This window comes from Pseudophryne corroboree, chromosome 1 (genome assembly GCF_028390025.1).
Source record: "Pseudophryne corroboree isolate aPseCor3 chromosome 1, aPseCor3.hap2, whole genome shotgun sequence".
Classification (NCBI taxonomy): Eukaryota; Metazoa; Chordata; class Amphibia; order Anura; family Myobatrachidae; genus Pseudophryne; species Pseudophryne corroboree.
This window is the reverse complement of record NC_086444.1, coordinates 310970513-310990523: the sequence shown is the minus strand read 5'-3', so window position 1 is coordinate 310990523 and position 20011 is coordinate 310970513. Positions and strand designations below refer to the sequence as shown.

Here is a 20011-nt window from a genome sequence, read left to right as displayed (position 1 = left end):
ATACGGCCGGCTCCATCGAAGTGCAGGCAAATATGGACGATCTCGTCCATATTGGCCTGCATGCACAGCCGACGGGGCACCAGCGATGAACGTGCGTGGGGCCGCGCATCGTTCATCACTGGTGCCTCCACACTCAAAGATATGAACGGTATCTCGTTCATTAATGAACGAGATCGTTCATATCTTTGAGGATTATCTGCCAGTGTGTAGGGCCTATTAGCTGTTGTGTCTGATTTGTAGATTGAAGTATTATGTTTTAGTTTTGTGCATGCGATTTGAGTAATTGTATTTTTTTTTTTTCTTTTTTCATTTGCTTGTATAGATTTGGATTTCTCCACCCTTGCCCGTGGCTTTGCTCTACTGAAAATGCCCAGGATGCCAGAATTAAGAGGAAAGGATATCTCTGACTTTGTTCCCACTTCCATCGATACTGATTCCATCACCTACAAAGATAAAAACAGAGAAAAGCAGCGACAGAAGATGTTGATTGAGAGAAAGCAGAAACAGGTGGTTGAGGGCAGGAGAAACTTCACAAAGAACAAGGCTTGGTCAAAGCAGAAAGTCAAAAAAGAGAAGAAGAAAAAAATGGCACTTAAAAGAAAACACAAAGAGGTAAAATATCTGAAAGAGCACCGTTTTAACAGCAAATGAAAAATGACCATGAAGGGAACTTTAAGATAATAGTTTGTGGGTGAAAGGTAATTTAGTAACATTTATAAAAACATGTTTAACTGATTTGCAGACAAGCTTTGGAAAGTGTTAACATTTAAACTAACCATATTGCTTCTGTTACTTACTACTTGTTTACTGTTAAAGTTGTAATATGTTTTCCAAAGCTCATTGAATTCCAAATCTTGTTACGAGATGGAAGACATAAAGTTGAGCACAATGTTGATGCAATATTCTGTTATAATGGTTGATATATATCCCCCTGTTGTATTGCAGGGCTCTGATATAGATGATGAGGACGTGGATGAGCTGCTCCGTGACACCAGATTACTAAAAAAGCGGAAGAAAGGTAAAATCACAGAGGAAGAATTGGAGAAACAGCTGACCTCTTTTGGAAGATCTGCAGATGGCTCTGACCTATCAGATTGAACATGACATCTACTGTACTGTGTGGACTGTTATTTTTAACTTGTACAGTTTTTCAAAATTATGATGATCCTATTTTCATCTGTGGCAGAGGGACATTTGTGGTTATGTTGGACCCATCTACAATTCATTTTATTGTATATAAAGCTTATAAACTTGACTGTGTGTATTCATTACCTTTGCAAAGGATTTCATAACTTTATTCAAAATAAATAATAGCAGGTTTTTTTTGTTTGTTTTTTAGAACTACACAAATGCTGGTTGTGAGTAATCTTGTCACCTCTTCCAAAAATTATATTATTACATTTTTAAATAAATTTCTCTAAAACTGTGGGGTCATGAACCTGACTGCTTCTGTACACAATCGATGGATTAAAGCATGATTTCCCATATACTTTGATTCCTTTCCCATCGACAGTATTTAAGGATCGCCAAATAGACTTTTGCTCTTATCAGAGCCTATTTTGTACTAGTCCTTTGGGAAATTAGTTTGCAGCTTCAAAGTTAACAAGACCTTAAAATAGGCTGGCTTGATAGTCCATGTCATCAAACTCATACAAATATTACATCTTCAGGTCCCCTTAGGTTTCTTCTGGGAGCTTGATAGTGTCAGAGGCTTTGTCTGGCAGACAGAGACTTAGCGAGGCGGTTCTGTTGTGCAGACAGAAGTGCCAAGTGGTCTACAACTCCATCATTCCCTTAATTATTGTTACATGATCCACCTACAAAGGTCGCTTGGTCTCCCTTGGCTGAGGTTAAACGATGGTCCAGGATATCATAAGTATTTCCTGGTGTTCTATATATATATATATATATATATATAGTCATTTGTAAAGGAGGGCACTCACCAGTTTTTTGTAAAATAATAGCTGTGGTTTTAATATTAAATCATCAAGTCGACGTTTCGATCACATCCGAGTGATCTTTGTCAAGACATCAAACAGTTTTCCAGGCAACAGGACGCCACAAGTAGCATGCTACTTGTGGTGTCCTGTTGCCTGGAAAACTGTTTGATGTCTTGACAAAGATCACTGGGATGTGATCGAAACGTAGACTTGATGATTCAATATTAAAACCACAGCTATTATTTTACAAAAAACTGGTGAGTGCCCTCCTTTACAAATGACAGTTTATTGGAATTAACTGTTCCGTGGAGTTGAGCACCATCTCATGAGGATTCTGATGGGCAGCACAGTGCGGATATTTTCTCATATTATATATATATATATATATATATATATATGTGTATGTATATATATATATATATATATATATGTATGAGAGCAATGTGTCCTTGAACTTTTGATCAGGAACGTCTAATATAGGTTATTTTGTTAAAATAAAATGTATTGAAAATATAACCTAGTTTTGCAAGTATTTTATTGGCTTCCAAAATCAATACTGATCTAAAGACACTCCCCATCCTAAGAAAAATAAAAGCTCTTCCCGTTAGAGGAAAAGAATAAGGAAAATAAAGGGAACTAGTGAAATGACAAATCAAGCAGCGACTAGGTAATAAAGTGCTGCTGCAGCCGGCTGCTTTTCCTGGGCTGCGAATGAGAGCAGAGCCACCCGCTGGGGGACTGGGAAAGTCTGCTCCCAATTTGGCTTTTTGGGCAGTTAACCCCTAGTGTGCTGCACTGCACAAAAAAGTTTCACTACATTTAATAATTGATAAGTTTTCAGGTCAGGTGCTGCAATGCCTAGGTGTAAAAAGCCTAGTGCTGAGCACTAGGCACAGAATGTAATATGTGAAAAGGCTATTAAATATTTTTTGTATATATTGTAAATGTATTTAAAGTAGAACTGCACATACTCTCAAGGCAAATCCTGAGTTTTCTGGGCTGCTGGGTCCCCTCTCCCTCTCCCAGGGAAACAATACATTCTCTTGCAGCCTCATCTCTGAAATTGGCATAAGACAGTTGAGGGCAGGCTCTAAAACACAACCAGCTAGGTGTTTTCAGTTAGCTGCAAAGAGTTTCCCCTCTGTGGCCAAGAAACCCTGCCTGGGGACCTTGGTTGGCTCAAATTCAGGCTAGAAGCGGCAGGCTTGGTCCCTTAGCAGCATCCTGGTATTCCATTTTGGAGTGAACCTTCCCCCACTCTAGACGTACCAGCACCTAGGTCAGGCTTTTTCAACCAGTGTGCAACGGCACGCTAGTGTGCCGCGACCAGTTGCAAGGTGTGCCGCGGAGCCAGAGCAGCCTCCTGCACCTTCAGAGTGAACTGTTGGCCCAGGCTCCTCTTAGAGGATCAGTTGTGCTCCAGCCATGACCTTTGCCATGAAATCAGTGTGATGATGTAGGTCACGGCCGCCGCGTCTCACCACCCAGCCAGCCCACCTGCCTGCATACACATCTTCCAGTTCCCGCCTGCATACACAGCTTTCCTTTCCAACCCACATCCACACCTGCCCGCCCGCTTGCTGCTCAGTATTCGCAGAACTCCATTATGAACAACCCCCGCCACTGAGGGACAGGGAGGAGGACAGCTGATAATATTTGTTATTTTATTTCTCCTGTGGGGAACAATAGGATTTATATAGGGAGAATAAAAAATTATGGATTTATGGGGGGAACAATGTGAATAATTCATGTGGGGAGCAATAGGATTTATGTAGGGAGCAATGTGATTGTTTTTTCTGTGTAGGCCAATGTATGTGTGGATTTTTTTTTACTGTGAGGGCCAATGTGTGTGTTTTGGTTTTTTTTCCTGTGGGGAACTGATGGTGTGCCTTGGCAATTTTAAAATATTGTTCGGTGTGCCGCGAGTAAAAAAAAAAGGTTGAAAATCACTGACCTAGGTGGTAACTATCACTGCAGGTGAGCTCAGACACAGAGGAGTAACCCCCACTATGTAATAGGGACAGTGTTAAAGATCAGCATGCCAGGCTCATGCACTTAACATGATTGGATAGAAACCACAGGGCAGAACTACCCCCTGTGGTACTCTGTGTTGGATTAGGATAAAAGGAGGCCTACATGCCCTATTTTATGTAAATCTTCAGTGACTTCAAGAAGAATTTTATGGCTGTTAACATCTGTATGCTGATATACCTTCCAAGCAATTCCTGCAAAGGGGAAGAAACCACCGTTGTGTTTTTTTTTTGTTTTTTTTTTTAAGACTGCTTGAGCAATTAACATCTGAAAACTCTCCTCAGTGATTACCAGTCCGCGAGGAAACTCCAGCACCAGATGTCCAATCCTAGCTACTTTGGATGCAGATGTCTCAAACCAGTAAATCTTGACAAAAGGTCTTCCTGTTCTAGCTGTTGTATGTGAGGCAGCTGAGAGAGTGAGCTCTGCTGCAATCCACCTGCATCTTACCTTTTACAAGGCTTTTTTAGCCTCCAAATAGGCTCTCCCAGCTTTCCCAGTGTGCCTTATACTTTGTCCGCTGTATGGACAAGTTTTTGCTGCCTTTCTAGAAAGCAGAAGGAGCAGCGTAGGGTGGAATCCAAGATGGCTCTGGATGCTGATCAGCGGGACCTCCTGCCTGCAGACTCATCCACAGACTTGCAATGGGTCTCTTCCTCAGTATCTTCACCGGACCACAGCAGCAGGGAATCAGCCTCTGAAGTCCCAGATCGTGGAGATAATAAGATTTTAAACCTACCGGTAAATCTTTTTCTCGTAGTCCGTAGAGGATGCTGGGACTCCGTAAGGACCATGGGGATAGACGGGCTCCGCAGGAGACATGGGCACTTTAAGAAAGACTTTGACTCTGGGTGTGCACTGGCTCCTCCCTCTATGCCCCTCCTCCAGATCTCAGTTAGAGAAACTGTGCCCAGAGGAGACGGACAGTACAAGGAAAGGATTTTTGTAATCCAAGGGCAAGATTCATTACAGCCACACCAATCACACCGTATAACTTGTGATATACTATCTAGTTAACAGTATGAAGAACAACATATCATCGGCCCAAAACCGATGAAACTATAACATAACCCTTATGTAAGCAATAACTATATACAAGTCTTGCAAAAGTAGTCCGCACTTGGGACGGGCGCCCAGCATCCTCTACGGACTACGAGAAAAAGATTTATTGGTAGGTTTAAAATCTTATTTTCTCTAACGTCCTAGAGGATGCTGGGACTCCGTAAGGACCATGGGGATTATACCAAAGCTCCCAAACGGGCGGGAGAGTGCGGATGACTCTGCAGCACCGATTGAGCAAACAGGAGGTCCTCCTCAGCCAGGGTATCAAACTTATAGAACTTTGCAAAGGTGTTTGACCCCGACCAAGTAGCAGCTCGGCATAGCTGTAGTGCCGAGACCCCTCGGGCAGCCGCCCAAGACGAGCCCACCTTCCTAGTGGAATGGGCCTTAACCGATTTCGGTAACTGCAAACCTGCCGTAGAATGCGCCGACTGGGGGCGTGGCTTAGCAGCAGATCCAGGCAGTCGTGCTGGGTTAGGGCTCCTGCCTGAGAAACGTATAAACTGACTGTTTTGGGCTGCTATTTCCACAGATCAGAGCATTACTACACCTATAGCTTTCACCTGTACTGGGGTGTGTGGTTTGCGGAGCCGGCGGGTGCCTCCTGCTCCCGTGCGGGTTGCGGCCCACCTCCCCATCTGAAGCAAGGGTCTCTGTTTCTTCACGGACCCGGACCGGAAGTGGGGTACTCGTGTCCTGTGGGCACAGTCGAGACTCTCTTCATCCCTCCACCGCTCCTTCACCTGTCCCCCGCCTGGCTGACCCAACAAGTGCGCTCCCCTTCAGCTGCGCTGCCCGGTGCGGGGACCCGCTGATTGGCACAGAAGTGACTGCGGCGAGCCTGGGACCAGGACGCTGCACGCTGTGCCCTCCTCTCTCCCCCTGCCGCGAGCGGACCTTGTAGCGGGGAGACTACACACCGCTGCCACCAACGCGCTCAGCGGGCTCCAGGTACCACGGCCGCCGAGGCCCTGCATAGGAGACCGGCGGCGCCATTTTGTTTAGGGGCTGCACGCCCACACTTCATGTTATGGGGCTGTGAGGAGGTGAAGCCCTACTACCTCCTATGTTTCTAGCTGTGGGGGTTATTAAAAACCACTTTTGCCAGGGTGTGGCCTAGCAAGCTAACGAAGAGGACGTGTGTTGGCTGAGCTCTGCTGGAACCCCTCTCATTTAGCCCTTTAATCTGTGCTGCGGCCCGCTCGGGGTCTGCGGAACGGCTGCCCGGGGAGAGGGGAGGGGTGCATATAAGGCTGGGCCATACAGACCTTTGTGTTATATACCATCTGCCAAAGTGTCCCCCCCCCCATCCATCCATTCAGGTGTCTGCGACAGCCGGTTCCCTGCTTAGTGGCCTAGGGTCCCGCAGATACACCTCAATTAGACCAAGTCGGATGTATTGCCACTGTGAGTTGACGTATGGATCCCTAGCCATGTGCCTGCCTGCCTGATGTCACCCTAAGGCCACGTGGGGGCTTTTGCACGGTGACGACCCACATGCTTTACACTGCCGAGGATATGTGAAAGTGTAATTCTAAACTGCTTTATTTGAAGACCGATCTCATGGTGAGAGGGATAAAGAAAAAAAAGGCCAAGACCAAGCCGGACGCGATCCCATCCCCTGCGAACCGACATTCGTCGGACCTACATCAGTTCTTAACTTCTCCAACCTCAATCCCCGCTACTTCCTCTACTGTCCCGACCTCCCCGAATCTACACGGCCCGGTGGACGACATGGTATCCCCTGGGACTCCGTTGCCTCCACAGGCCCTCTCTCTACCTGCGGAGATAAGCGAGATATTGTCTCATGTAAGGACACTTCCCACGAAACAAGATTTCTCAGCCTTGGAGACTCGCTTGCTTTCCACCATCACTCAGGAAGTGACAGCGCTCAGACAAGATATGTCCCAAATTGCGACTCGAGTTGATGTCCTGGAACGCCATGAATCGTCTACTGTGGATTCTCTGACTAAATTTCGGGAGGTGCTATCTCACCAACGGGACGATATCTCTTTTCTAAAATCACGTATTGAGGATATGGATAATCGCGGCCGGCGAAATAATATCAGGGGCTTACATGAGAGTGTCCAACAGGCTGACCTGACAGCCGCCTTATCCACGATATTTGGAGAACTTATTGACCTGGATCCGAACAAGGACATTATATTTGATAGAGCTCACCGAGCCCTCCGTCCTCGTGGCTTACCCTCCGACAGACCACGAGACGTGATTTGCAGGCTCCATTATTATGTCCAAAAAGAGGAAATAATGAGGTCGGCCCGTCAGCTGGACAGCATTGACTTTCAAGGGGACAAGATTCAGATATTTCCTGACCTTGCCTGGTCGACCTTACAACAACGTCGAGCCTTGAAACCTCTTACAGACTCTCTCAGGAAACTCGAGCTGAAATACAGATGGGGTTTCCCTTTCTCCCTCCAGGTTTCTCATGGTGGCAAAGTCGCGAGTCTCTCTAGACCTTCGGATTTACAGGCCTTCTTCACGATCTTGGGAATTCCTCCGGTACCGTTACCAGATTGGGACGCTTTTCACCACCTACCGGACTTGCCTGTTGTGCTCCCTCCAGACGACGCGTGGCAGCAAGTTCGTTCCCTACGGATGCGGGGAGCCACTCCTGGTCCACGTTCTTCAGAGCCTCCCTGAATGAGAAGTCTCGTCCCGAACGGACGGAAATTTACTTGCTACCCATGTTATACACTGAGTTTTTTTTTCTTCTTAAATAGTGCTATGTGTTGCTCACACGTGAGATCGGTTTTTGTAACTTAGTAATAGTATACAGTTGCTATGATTTCATAGATAAGTGATGTGATGTCGTCGACATGTTATTTTGGTTTACTTTCACGCTGAATTCATTATCTTGTTGTCGATACTCACATACACAATTGATCAGCCTTCATGAAACCTGGTTTGATAGTTTAAGGATTATATATACACTTTTATATAAGCTTTTATATTTTTATTTTTGTTTCACTTGTGCCTTTGTGCACACCTCGGTAATACCACACATTTGTTTAGATTCTATCTTGTGAATGGTCACTGTCCTGGGCCCCCCGTAGGACCCCCACTATGCTGCATCCCCTGTTTCTTTGGACTGGGAATCGGCAGAATTCCGCTCCTGTCCTTTTTGCAGCAGTCCTTTTTGTAGTATTATTATCTCTGTTTAATGTTAAAGTACCTTTCGGCGTGGTTTCCCACGCTGTATCTTTTTTTCTTCTTTTCTTTCCCTTTTTTCCTATTTCCTTCCCTTGCTGCTCTCCCTTCACCTTCCCCAGTGTTTGCCGTAGGGAAGACTAATGTGAAGCAATTAGGTCCGCCTGATAATGGGGGTGAATGATCTACACGTAACTACCCTTAACGTCAAAGGGTTGAATGTTCCTGAGAAAAGGTCTAAACTTCTTAAATGGCTTAGAGATGAGAAAGTTGACGTTGCTTTTATTCAGGAAACACATTTCAAGATGGGACACGTGCCGCCCCTAAAATGTCACTATTATCCTCATGTTTTCCTGTCTAATAACTCTGCTGGTAAGACATTGGGTGTGGCTATATTACTGGCTCGCCACCTGCCTGTCCTTAATGTTGCCTCCCATAGAATAGCTGAGGGTAGGGGGTTGCTGGTGAAATGCGACATACATGGTCAACGTTTCTCTTTCTTGAACATATATGCTCCTAACGCTAAACAACCTTCCTTTATATCCTCAGTTCTAGATAACGCGGAACCTCTCTTGGAGGGGGTGGTGGTGATGGGAGGTGACCTAAATTGGACCCTAGATCCCCGCCAGGACAATTCAAAAAAGATCTCCTGCAGGCCGGAGAAGGAGCATAGGGGAATGAGGCGCGCCCTGCTCGACCACCAGCTGATTGACACATGGAGACTGACACATCCTACTGAGATAGATTACTCCTTTTTCTCACACCCACATCAGACATATTTCAGAATTGATTACTTGTTTCTGAGCCACCGGCACTTACACCTCCTTTCTGATGCCTCTATAGGACAGATTGTGTGGTCAGATCATGCCCCAGTTAACCTCACTTTACGCTTGCCTCCCAGTACACATCGCCAATGGTCCTGGCGTTTTAATGACACTTTTCTGCAGGACGCAGACTGTAGGTCCCGAATCGACAACGCTTTAGATTCTTATATTTGTACCAATGACTTAGATGACATTTCCAAAGTCTCAGTCTGGGAAGCTCACAAATGTGTCATTAGGGGGGTTTGTGTTCAGATAGGATCCTTCCGCAAAAAGCAGAGGGAGAAACTTCAGGGGTGATTTATTGTCTAGAATACAATCTCTCGAGCTTCTACACAAGAAATCCCAAACCCCACAACATTATGCCGATCTCGAAGCTGCTAGGGCAGATCTGAATAAGTTACTCTCTGATAGAGTCAGGTTTTCTTATCGGAAGTGCCGTAGCAGATACTATCAATGGGGCAATAAACCTGGGAAATTACTAGCCAAAGCACTTAGAGAACAACGTGCTCTTACTTTTATTCACACAATTAAAAATAGCCACGGCCAATCCCAACACCAGACGCCCCACATCGCTAAGGCCTTTAGGGCATATTATTTCACTCTGTATAACCTCTCTGGTTCGACCGGAAGAATTGACAAGTTGTCCCATCAAACAGCCATAGCTGACTACTTACGGGCCTTAGACTTCCCCACGCTATCCACAAAAGAAGTAGAAGATCTAGATGCCCCGTTTTCTACTAAGGAGGTTAAGAAAGCTATTGAATCCTCTCCCAACGGCAAGAGTCCCGGCCCTGATGGATATACCATTGCCTATTACAAAGCTTTTAAAGAGAAATTAGTCCCTATACTCACGAGAGCCATATATCATACCATATCAGAACAATCGCCTTTCTCCCCACAATCTCTCGAAGCCCATATTGCAGTTCTACCCAAGGAGGGTAAAGACCCCAGTCTTTCCTCCAGTTACCGGCCAATCTCACTATTAAATATAGACATAAAACTTTTTGCCAAACTGATTGCAAACCGCCTTAAACTATTATTACCTGGCCTGATACATGGAGATCAAGCGGGATTTGTTTTAGGCCGAGAAGCTAGGGATAATACTTCTAAAGTGCTCAACATGATTCACTATGCCGGCCAGCTTTCATCCCCATCAATCATACTGTCGACCGATGCTGAAAAAGCATTTGACAGAGTGGACTGGGACTTTCTGGCTGGTATACTGAAGCATCTGGGACTCGGTAACGCTTGTCTTCACAGAATCCTATCTCTTTATACCTCCCCATCCGCCAAAATTAGGATTAATGGCTCCCTTTCTGATTCCTTTCCAATGGCACGCGACAGGGCTGTCCACTATCCCCATTGCTCTTTGTCCTTTGCATGGAAACATTAGCTCGAAGCATTAGGGCTAACCCGAGTATTTCGGGTTTGTTGGTAAAAGGGACTGAATACAAACTGGCTTTATATGCCGACGATCTACTCGCTATAATCACAAAACCGGTCACTTCTTTGCCAAACTTGATGGCAGAATTTGAGAAGTTTGGAGCCCTCTCTAACTTCAAAATAAATTATTCCAAATCTATTGCCATGAATTTAACTATTCCTCCTGATATAGTAGAGGGCCTGAAACATGCCTTCCCTTTTACCTGGCATGATCACAAATTAAAATATTTTGGGGTGTTACTGACCAACGATTTATCCAAATTATTCTCTCTAAATTTTAACCCCTTATTGGCTAGGCTTCGCCTAGACTTCCAGAAATGGAAGAATCTGGGACTGTCTTGGTTCGGCAGGATTAACGTTGTCAAAATGAATGCCCTCCCTAGGATACTATTCTTTCTCCAGACCCTTCCGATACACATCCCCCTGCTTTGGCTCCGAGACGTCCAGAATCTTATTTGCGCGTTTGTATGGGGTTGTAAGACACCCAGGTTTAAACACGACATTTTATTTAGGAGAAAACATCAAGGGGGGCAACAACTCCCACATATTCCTAACTACTACCACGCAGTACATTTGAGTAGGATTCTGGAATGGACGCGTGCTAAGGCCTGCAAACAATGGGTCCTACTAGAGGAGGGCTGTCTCCCACATTATATTGAAATTGCACCTTGGCTTCCTACCCTCCCGAAGGTTTCACATCCCACGGTCTCCCCCACGCTCAAATTATGGGCCATGCTGAGATCCCAGAGCCATATATCCTCCAAATGGTCCCCCCTAACCTCCCTTCTCTATAACTCCGAGTTTGCTCCAGGTCTTCACGGGACAGCTTTCGCTCCATGGGCGGAAGCCGGGATTTTTAGAGTCGGTCAGCTGGTGAGCTCGGGTAGGGTGCGCTCCTTTTCAGATGTTCAGTCTTCTTGGAACCTACATAGTGCTGAGTTTTGGAGGTTCCTGCAGGTTCATCATTTCATATCGTCTTCTAAGAACCTCTCTGACATAACTAGGGATCTCACCGGGTTTGAAAGACTATGCACCTCTCCGAGTTCTCCCACACATACTATCTCACAAATCTATGCGCTTATCATGGAAAACTTTTTCCCGCAACCTCCTACCTTTCTGGCTTCCTGGGAGAAGGAACTGTCAGGGCAACCTACGCAGATTAACTGGGATTCCGTATTTAAGAATGCCCAGGCGAGTTCTCTATGCTTATCGACATTAGAGACCCTCTATAAACTTATATATAGGTGGTATAGGACTCCTCGTGTTCTCAATAAAATGTTTCCCTCTCTCTCGAATCTGTGCTGGAGATGCAAAAACGCCCCAGGGAGTTTTATACATATTTGGTGGGATTGCCCTCTTATAACTCCATTTTGGGCAGAGGTATTTAAATGCACTGAACAGATAGTGGGAGATGAGATCCCGAAAGACCCAGGTTTTTGGCTCCTCAATCACACCCCCGCAGGAACACACTCCTACAAACATTCCCTGTTGAGACATCTTAGCAACGCAGCAAAAGCGGTTGTTCCAATCCTTTGGAGATCCACCTCACCACCCTCGATTAAATTATGGTTCACAAAGGTTGATTATTTTTTAGATATGGAAGACCTTGTCTCCTCATCCGGGAAAACCGTTAACTTTATAGCTATTTGGTTTCCCTGGTACGACTTTGAGGACACACCTTTGTATCGGTCCTACATGGCGACATAACCCCCCTCATATTCATATCCATATTCATATTCCGATTACGATGTCTCTATAATATGTCTCAGACCCTTAATTGGTGGAGATCCCCCCTCCGTCCCCCAAACAACCTGTCCCTACTGCGCATACTCTCACACCTGACTCTACCCGTCTTAATTTTCCCTCTCTTCTCCTTTTTTCTTCTTCTCTTCTCTCTCTTTTTCCTCTTTCCCATTTTCCTATGCTGTTTTGTTAAAATGTCCCTCCTTTATAAGTTCTGATGTTGTAAGCGAAGCAGACACATTTTTTTTCTACTTTGGGCGCTCTATGTGTAGTGTACTGACATATATGATATGTGATGTTTTTGTCCCCCCCCCCCTTTTTTGGAAAAGTATTGCTGTAATGTTTTGTCTGCTGCTTTAATCAATAAAAACAGTTTACACAAAAGAATGCGCCTGCTGAATCGTGTTACAGATCCAGCGAGCAATAGTCTGCTTTGAAGCAGGGCCGCCAACCTTGTTGGCTGCATACAGGACAAACAGTGCTTCTGTTTTTCTGATCCTAGCCGTTCTGGCCACGTAAATTTTCAAAGCCCTGACCACATCAAAGGATTCGGAATCCTCCAAGTCCCGTGTAGCCACAGGCACGACAATAGGTTGGTTCATATGAAAGGATGAGACCACCTTAGGTAGGAATTGAGGACGGGTCCGCAACTCCGCTCTATCCATATGGAAAACCAGATAGGGGCTTTTATGTGATAAAGCCGCCAATTCTGAAACTCGCCTAGCCGAAGCCAAGGCTAACAACATGACCACCTTCCAAGTGAGAGATTTCAACTCCACAGTTTTAAGTGGTTCAAACCAATGTGACTTAAGGAAACTTTACACCACGTTAAGGTCCCAAGGCGCCACCGGAGGTACTAAAGGAGGCTGAATATGCAGTACTCCCTTCACAAAAATCTGTACTTCAGGTAAAGAGGCCAATTCCTTTTGAAAGAAAATGGATAAGGCCGAAATCTGAACTTTAATGGAGCCTAATTTTAGGCCCAAATTCACTCCAGTTTGTAGGAAGTGAAGAAAACGGCCTAGATGGAATTCTTCCGTAGGAGCATTCCTGGCCTCACACCAAGAAACAAATTTTCGCCATATTCGGTGATAATGTTTAGACGTCACGTCCTTCCTAGCCTTTATTAGCGTAGGAATGACCTCATCCAGAATACCTTTTTCCGCTAGGATCCGGCGTTCAACCGCCATGCTGTCAAACGCCGCCGCGGTAAGTCTTGGAACAGACAGGGACCTTGTTGTAACAGGTCCTGCCTTAGAGGAAGAGGCCACGGATCTTCTGTGAGCATTTCTTGCAGATCCGGATACCAGGTCCTTCGTGGCCAATCTGGAACAATGAGAATTGTTCTCACTCCTCTTTTTCTTATTATCCTCAACACCTTGGGTATGAGAGGCAGAGGAGGAAACGCACTACCGACTGGAACACCCACGGTGTCACTAGGGCGTCCACAGCTACCGCCTGAGGGTCTCTTGACCTGGCGCAATACCTTTGTAGCTTTTTGTTGAGACGGGATGCCATCATGTCTATTTGGGGTAGTCCCCACCGACTTGCAATCTGCGCAAAGACTTCCCGATGAAGTCCCCACTCTCCCGGATGCAGATCGTGTCTGCTGAGGAAGTCTGTTTCCCAGTTGTCCACTCCCGGAATGAACACTGCTGACAGAGCGCTTACAGGATTCTCTGCCCAGCGAAGAATTCTGGTGGCTTCCGCCATTGCTACTCTGCTCCCTGTGCCGCCTTGGCGGTTTACATGAGCTACTGCGGTGATGTTGGCAGAAAAGAAAATCAGGTACCCAAGGCGCAAACACACTTGTGCAGCCACTTGAGAATGGAAGGGGCCACTTAACCCCTGATAAATGCAATATACAAACAAAAATACTCAAGCAAAAAGGCGCTCAGTGCAGTTTCATAAGAAATGATACTTAATGTCCATAGATGTCAAGAAAAATGATCTTGCTCCTATATGTCTCCTCCTGCAGTGATACGGATCAATCTTCCACTCCACCAATTATTTCATGAAGATATGGAATAAAACATAAATAAAAACAAATCATGGTGGGGGGGGGGCGTGGCCAAGGCGGACATGGAGTAGCACACAGGCTCTGTGGCTCTCCAGCTTCATCATCCTATAACCAGATCTTGTGTCCCCCCCTGGGCCCGAAAATAGCCCCATACCTGTGGGAACTCTTGGTGGAGCCGCCGTGTCGGACAGGGAGCTGTACCCTCGATTCCCGCTGCAGCCGGACTGTCTGTGCGAGCCGGGTGCCGGGGCCAGCTACACCACGTGACCCGCTCTCCTTTCCCCGCGCTGGAGACTGCTGTCCGTCTCCGCTCCTGCTGCCGCTGTGTGGAGCCGAGACGAGGAGACTCTGCCTGACCCCTGCTACGGCACTGCCGCGGGTCCCGCCGCCGATCCCCTGATCACCACTGCGGCTTCTGCTCTACTCCCCTGTCTGCCTCTCGGAGAGGCACTTACACTGCTGGGGGGACGGAGCTGGCCTCGGAGGGAGACGTGTGGGAGCATCTGTGTCTGCAGATCTCCCTACACTATATATAAACTAATAGTGGCTCCTTGGCTGGGCTGCCCCTGTGGTTTATTGATATATACTGGGACACAGTGTGAGACAATTGATACATTATCCTGTTGGCCCTCAGCAGATGCTTCCGGGCAGCATCTAGACAGGCTGTCCATGGACAGATTTGCTATACTGCCCTCTCCATACACACCCACTGGACAGTTTTGATATACTATGTGTCCATAGGCGGCAGCTGGGCAGTTTTGATATACTTCGCAGTTACACACGTAGCACCTGGACAGTTCTGATATACTATAATTTCTGGCTCTCTATTACCGGCTTGGCTGCAATGGTTAAACCACATCAATCTGCTGCGGCGAAGTTAGAGAAATTTGCTAGAAACCCTCCGACACGGTCCCAACAGGGGGGGGGAGTTACAGTCGACCTCATCGCCGCCTTCTCCGTCGGCTGTCTCCTCTTCTGCGGAGGCTACGGATGCGGCATTGCAAAAGGTGCTGGATGCGGTCACAGCCAGCGAAGTCCGCTTGGCCGATAGGATCGGTCAGGTCCAGGCGGACTTATCCATTATTCATCAGGACCTTCAGCGGGTGCGAGAGAGAGTCGGTGAAGTTGAGACGCGCGTATCCACGTTGGAAGACACGATTACGCCAATCGGCAGACGTACTTCTGCCCTGGAGTCGCAGATGTTGGAGGTAAATAAAAAGATGACCGATATGGAGGGGAGATTGAGGCGGAACAACGTGCGCTTCGTCGGCCTCCCTGAGAAAGAGGAGGGTGCCTCCCCTGAAAAAATTCTTGAGAAGTGGCTGTTGGACGCGTTTGGAGCGGAGGAATTCACCCCACATTTTGCGGTGGAACGCGCTCACAGAGTTCCGATGCGTCCTTTACCTCCAGGGGAACCCCCCCGTACGTTCATTGCCAAGCTGCTTCATTACCGGGATAGGGATGTGATTCTGAAATTGGCCCGCACTAGGGGCCCCCTCAAGTGGAACGGTTCTCCGATTTCAGTTTTTCCGGATTTCGCAATTGACGTGCAAAAAGATAGAGCTCGGTTTGTCCCTGTGAAACGCAGGCTGCGTGACCTGAACATCCCCTATGCCATGCTCTTTCCGTCTAAACTGCGGGTGGTTTCGGATGGAGAAACTAAATTCTTCTTGACTCCTCGTGAGGCTTCGGTGTGGCTGGACAGACACTTTCCGGCACGGCGGGCGTTGGCCGCTGACTGAACCCAAGCATTGGGTTTCTGGGAGGGATGTGTGCTCATTGTTGGCGGGGTAAATGCTGGGATATCTTTAGAACTGTTATTCTGCTTTCACTAATATGTTACGGTGCTTACTTATGTCCTTATATCTGCCTCATGTTGCCCTGAACTAGCATCCTGTTCAGCTCTATAGGTTACTCTCAGGGCCGCCTGGGTATATCCCTGTCCCGATGTATGGTCCTAAGTGGTTCTTTAGATGGGGCTGTTCTGACGGCCCTAGGGGGGACTTGAGTTTAGCTGGAGGTTACTCCTGCCGCAAGGTCATTGAATTCTTGGCCCCCCTTTTTGGGTCTTTCTTTTGTTTTATTTGACTTTGTAAAATGTGTAAGGGTATTTCTTGCCTTAGTTGTTAGTGTTCGCTTTTTGGGAGAGTTGTTTGTTAGGGAATCAGGTATGCTGCAAGTTTTTAGTGGTATACGGGGTGGGGGTGGGGGTTATGTTACGAAAGTATTGTTTTGTTTTTATTCTCTGATATGCAGTGTGCTTGTTTCAGATGTGCTTCCCTTGCAGCTGCACACGGGTATGGGTGAGTGGATATGTGCTTGGGTGGCTGGTCGCGGGTCATCTGCTTCATCGTTAAAAATGCTCTGTTATGGCTCTGGTCAGGTTACTGTCCTGGAATGTGAGGGGGATCAATGACAAAATCAAGCGTTCCTTGGTACTTAGGCAGATCAAACAATATGCATCAGATGTAATCTGTTTAATGGAGACCCACTTGGTGGGCACTAGACTTCTGTCCCTTAAAAAGCCGTGGGTGGGGTGGGCTTTTCATTCCACGCATACCTCGGCATCCCGGGGAGTGTCGATTCTGATTAGAAAGTCTGTTCCTTTCTTGCTTGATGGTGTACAAACAGATCAGTGGGGGAGGTATGTGTTTCTAAAATGTAAAATCAACTCCGTTCCTTTACTGTTGCTAGCTGTGTATGTGCCCCCTCCTTACTCGCCTGACGTTCTTAAATAGGTGTCTACCTTCATGGCTGCGTCCCCGGGGGTGGCTGCCGTATGTATGGGTGACTTTAACAATGTCTTAAACCATGAACTGGATAGGTTCTCCATGGCATCCTCCAACCCACAGCCAAAGCGGTCTCCATTTGCAGACACTGTCTCTGAGCTGGGCTTGGTCGATCCTTGGAGATTGAAATATCCTGACCTGAGGCAATATTCATGTTTCTCACACTCCCACACTTCCTTCTCTAGGATAGACTTGGCTCTCCTCACTCGGGAGCTCCTGCCTATGATACATGGTGTTAAATATGAGACTAGGGGTATTTCGGACCACTCCCCTGTATCGGTACATATTGACTTAAGCTCTCAGAGGGGCCAAGCAGTATGGAAATTTAACCCCTTCTGGCTCACGCATATGGGTGCGGGATCCGAATTGGAAGCTAGCTGGCTAGAATTTTTTAATTCACATGCGGACACTACCGACATCTCCTTATTGTGGGATACCTTTAAAGCTTTCATGAGAGGGACTTTGATCAAAAGAGTGGGTAGTCTTAAATCCTCCTTTAAGAAACATGAGGCTGAGCTGGAGGCTCGGGTTATTGCTTCTGAGATGATATACATACGGGATGGCTTGGACAACTCTAAATTAGACTGGCTCCATGCTCAGAAAGAATGGAAGGAGTATCTATGGGGGAAAACCCAGCACAGGCTTCTATTCTCCTCGCATGTTCACTACGCTACAGGGGATAGACCGGGCTCTTATTTGGCTAATCTTGCAAGGGGGGACAGTTCCTCTCATACGGTACTAGAGGTTGTGAACTCGGCCGGGACGGTATTAGACCGCACCCCCCAAATTGTCACGGAATTTGTATCATATTATCAAGCGTTATATAGCTCCACACTAACATGTTCCCCGATAGAATTGTGTAATTACTTGGATCGAATCCAGTTGCCCTGTATCTCCAGTGAGGCTAGAGCTCTTCTTGACGCTCCTCTGTCGATGGAGGAGGTAGAGGCTGCGATCACCGCATCTCCAGATGGCAAGGCCTCTGGCCTTGATGGTATCCCATCGGAGTTGTATAAGAAACACGTTAGATTTTTCGCCCCTCAGTTGCTTACTCTATTTAATACTATATTTGAGCAAAATAGGCTTCCCCCTTCTATGGCGGAGGCATTGATTATAGTGATTCCCAAGCCAGATAAGGACCCCAAGAGGGTTGAGTCATATCGACCTATCTCTCTGCTACCCACGGATATTAAAATCCTGGCCAAGGTCCTGGCTTCTAGACTCAATCGGGTTATAACCCAAATCATTCACCCGGACCAAACAGGCTTTATGCCTGGTAAGTCCACTGCTGTTAATTTAAGGCGCTTGTTCACCCATTTTCAGGTTTCTCATGGGGAGGCCTGCTCTTCTGTTGTAGCCTCCTTAGATGCCGCAAAGGCCTTTGATTCGGTGGAGTGGGCCTTCTTGTGGGAAACCATGAGTAGATTTGGCATGGGTCCCAATTTTATCAAATATGTTAGATTGCTTTATTCTCTGCCCATGGCCAGAGTCTCGGTGAATGGATACGTATCACATTCCTTCCCCTTGTCCAGGGGAACGAGACAGGGTTGCCCGCTCTCCCCCACATTGTTCGCCATCGCTATTGAACCATTGGCATGTTTGATTAGAGCTAGTCCCGATATTATGGGTATTAAGGTGGGCGCAAGAGAAGATAGAATAGCATTATATGCTGATGATCTCCTGCTATTTGTTCAGGATTATGTCTCCTCTATGCCAATAATTCTGGATATGATCAACACCCATGGACAATTCTCCGGGCTCAAAATTAATTGGGATAAATCCAACATCACTCCACTTAAGGGTCCAATCCCGGTAGCCCCATTGATCCATATCCCGCTTAAGTGGGTAGACTCCTTTAAGTATCTGGGTATTTGGGTATCGAATGACCCTTGTACTTATGTTTCTCTTAATATTACGCCGCAGATTGTTTTTCTCCGCTCGAAAATGAAGGTTTGGGGGGCTTTGCCTCTGACTATTACTGGTAGGGTCAACTTAGTGAAAATGGTGTACCTCCCTAAGCTCCTCTATGTTCTTCAGCAGTCACCTATATATATTGGCTTAAAAATATTCAGGCAAATTGACAGCCTACTGTCTTCCTTGATTTGGGCTAGCAGGAGAGCACGGTTGAAGATTGACACCCTGTCTAGACCAAGACTGACAGGAGGACTGGCCCTCCCTGTCTTTAAATTCTACTATTATGCAGCGCAGTTGGCGCATATCTGGGAGTGGATGTCTGACTCCGACAGACTCACCTTACACTCACAAATGTTTCTGCAGGAGTATCCTGATGGCACGCCGTTGCAGTTGTTACTCTGTGGGAACGCTAAATTGTCTGAGGTCCCTATAATAAGGCAGGCCACTCTTGTGTGGAAGCGGGTACATACTATATTGCTGGGCCAGGGTATAGACCCAGACACTCCGTTAGATAATGTCCTTGGTCTCCCAGAACTGGCCTCGCTGCATACTAGGGCGGTGTGGGGTAGGTGGGGGGTTACATCCCTGGGGCAATTGTATAATGGTGATATATTGAAATCTTTCCAGCAGCTCCAACAGGACTATAATTTACCCTCCTCTTATTTTTATCGTTATTTGCAACTGAGACATGCGATCAATGTACAGTTTTCTAATACCCCTCCGAAGATTCTGGCCTCCCCAGTCAAGTTGCTCTTACAGAATCTGGGTAACGGGCATTTGGTATCCAGTATTTATACAAGTATGCTCCGGTCTCACTACTCTGACCCATTATCCTCTCTTAGAAATAAATGGGAATCGGACCTGGGAACAATTTCTGACGAGGTATGGGAGAATGCTCTTTGCTCCCCACGGTTATCTACCACCACCACTAGATATCAGCAAATCCAATTGTTTATTATACACAGAGTGTACATGACACCAGTGAGATTGGCCCGCATGGGCGGTACTCATACTACCAGATGTCCTAAATGTGGCAGTCTGGATGCTGATTTTTGGCACATTATTTGGCTTTGCCCC

The 20011-nt window shown here is 46.6% G+C and overlaps 1 protein-coding gene across 3 annotated transcripts in view; it reads left to right on the top strand.

The window, feature by feature from the left end:
• DDX55 (DEAD-box helicase 55) overlaps nucleotides 1-1255 on the top strand; it is a 160864-nt gene extending 159609 nt beyond the window's left edge. For all 3 annotated transcript variants that reach the window (XM_063964493.1, XM_063964492.1, XM_063964491.1), the window contains exons 13-14: nucleotides 323-612; nucleotides 946-1255. In XM_063964493.1, coding sequence (XP_063820563.1) covers nucleotides 323-612; nucleotides 946-1098 — 443 coding nt within the window. In that variant the 3' untranslated portion in view covers nucleotides 1099-1255. The remainder of the gene's footprint in view (nucleotides 1-322; nucleotides 613-945) is intronic.
• The last annotated feature ends 18756 nt before the right edge of the window (nucleotides 1256-20011 follow it).